At 54.0% G+C, this 2,041-nt stretch overlaps 1 protein-coding gene across 1 annotated transcript in view; it reads left to right on the top strand.

The window, feature by feature from the left end:
* The first annotated feature begins 1,284 nt into the window (after positions 1 to 1,284).
* The window catches only part of ST6GALNAC2 (ST6 N-acetylgalactosaminide alpha-2,6-sialyltransferase 2), an 18,850-nt gene continuing 18,093 nt past the window's right edge, over positions 1,285 to 2,041 (top strand). The window contains exons 1-2 of the mRNA XM_021707618.1: positions 1,285 to 1,313; positions 1,531 to 1,653. Coding sequence (XP_021563293.1) covers positions 1,285 to 1,313; positions 1,531 to 1,653 — 152 coding nt within the window. The remainder of the gene's footprint in view (positions 1,314 to 1,530; positions 1,654 to 2,041) is intronic.

Here is a 2,041-nt window from a genome sequence, read left to right as displayed (position 1 = left end):
TCACCTCAGCCTCCCAAAGGCACGGGATTACAGGCTGAGCCACCGAGCCCGGCTAGTTCTTTTTTTTTTTAAGTCGGAATCTCACTCTGTAGCCCCAGGCTGGCCATCCCAGCATCAACCTGCTGGGCTTCAGCGATCCTTCTGCCTCAGCCTTCCTAGTAGCCAGAACTACAGGCACATGCACTATCATGGCTGGCTAATATTTTATTTATTGTAGAGACGAGGTCTTGCCACGTTGCCCAGGCTGGTCTCGAACCCATGGGCTCAGGCAATCCACACTGCACAGTTTGTAACAGAAGATGACTTTTTAGGCATGGGAAGCTGTAGGTCACTCCTGATGGACTCCATTTTCTCAGAGGCGTGGCAGGGAAAAGAGGAAATTTGAGGAAAGAGATAAAATTCTAGAATCATTGTTGAGCAGGATAGAAGCTGGAGCTGACCAAGGACAAGGAAAGAGCTGAAGTGAAAAGCCCGGCTGATGCTGAACTTGAGGTAGGACCATTCTACTCTGGAATGAGCTACCTGTCAGCAGCAGTCAGTCAGGCTAGGGACAGGCAGCATGGAGGAGAGGACACTGCACAGGCAGAGCCCAGAGTGGATCCAAGTCGGAGTTTTGCTGGGCAGAAAGCCAGGAATACTAGAGAATCTGGGTTACTGCTGAGAGGGTAGCTCAGATTATAACCCATGGGGTCCTGCCTGGATAGGAAAGAAAGAGCTGGTACACTGGGAGAAATTGGAGGGTGGAAACCCTGGAGGTCTTGTGACGATGTGAAGAATGGAAACCCCAGGTGGGTGGCTAAGAGACTTTGGCATGGGCGGGGGTGGGGGGGTGGGGTGGGAGGTAATGTCATTTAAGGCATTGAAGGTAGACCTGGATCATTAATGCAGACACAGGAGGCCAGTACTCTCTCCCAACCCATAAGGCTGGAGTCCAGACAGGGAGAGGCTTGATGGTAGCGGGGACCAAGTTTGTAGGTTTGAAGATGGAAAGTTGAAGAAATTGCTCGTTAATGATTCCCCTTTTCTCCACGAAGTAGGAAGTGAGGCTCTTACTGAGAGTGAGGGGAAGGGAGGAGGATTTATGGGCTCTGAGGTTAACCACTGAGGAAACATGAGAGGGTGATGATCAGGGGATAGGTGACATCTACAGGAATTTCATCAAGCAAAATCATAAATATTGAAATGAAGAAATTGAAACCACACGTTCCCAGTGGTGCCCATCACACAGTAGCAAGATGTGCCTCACTCTTCCCAGTAGTCTCCGGTAAAGGAAAGAACTGGCCGATGGGAGTGGCCTCTAATGACCACATGGGGTAGGAGAACAGAGCCTGGGTGACCCGGTCCTGACCAGGGGCACAGGTCACAGGGAACTTTTCAGGAAGTCCTGCAACAGGGCAGACACCTGCTGCTGCATCTAGACTTTCTCCAACACACGAAGAGCAGATTAGCACAGAAAGCACGTGGCACGTGGCCTAGGTCCCTCTCGTTCTTGCAGACTCCTGGTAGTTGGGGATCTGGGACATTCCACAGGTTTCTGGGGCCGAAGACCCTACCGTTTCCACTAGAGGACACGCGATTTCACCCACTGCTTATCGCCAGAGGGCGCTCTGCCCACGCGGAGAGCAGCGGCACTGAGCATCCCCGGCTTTCCTGGTGACGCTGGAGCCCTGACTAGACCGTGCGGGGGGTCGCTTTGCAGCTGAGCTCTCCAGGCTGGCCTTGTTTTGTTTTGTCTTTTGAGTCGGAGTCTCACTCTGTCACCCAGACTGGAGTGCCGCGGCACGCTCACGGCCACCCCAGCGTCGACCTGCTGGGCTCAGCCCATCCTTCCGCCTCAGCCTTCCAAGTAGCTGGAACTGCAGGCATGCGCTGCCACGCCCGGCTCATTTTTGACTGATTGTAGAGGCGAGGTCTGGCCAAGTTGCCCGGGCGGGTCTCGAACCCCTGGGCTCAGGCAGTCCTCTCACCTCGGCCTCCCGAAGTGCTGGGATTACAGGCTTGAGCCACCGCGCCCGGCATGGCCTCGTTTTGGAAAAGGAAC

This window comes from Carlito syrichta, unplaced genomic scaffold (assembly GCF_000164805.1).
Source record: "Carlito syrichta isolate Samal-C Ts95f unplaced genomic scaffold, Tarsius_syrichta-2.0.1 Scaffold121030, whole genome shotgun sequence".
Classification (NCBI taxonomy): domain Eukaryota; kingdom Metazoa; phylum Chordata; class Mammalia; order Primates; family Tarsiidae; genus Carlito; species Carlito syrichta.
Note: the sequence above shows the minus strand (reverse complement) of the source record. Positions and strands in the feature narration are given on the sequence as shown.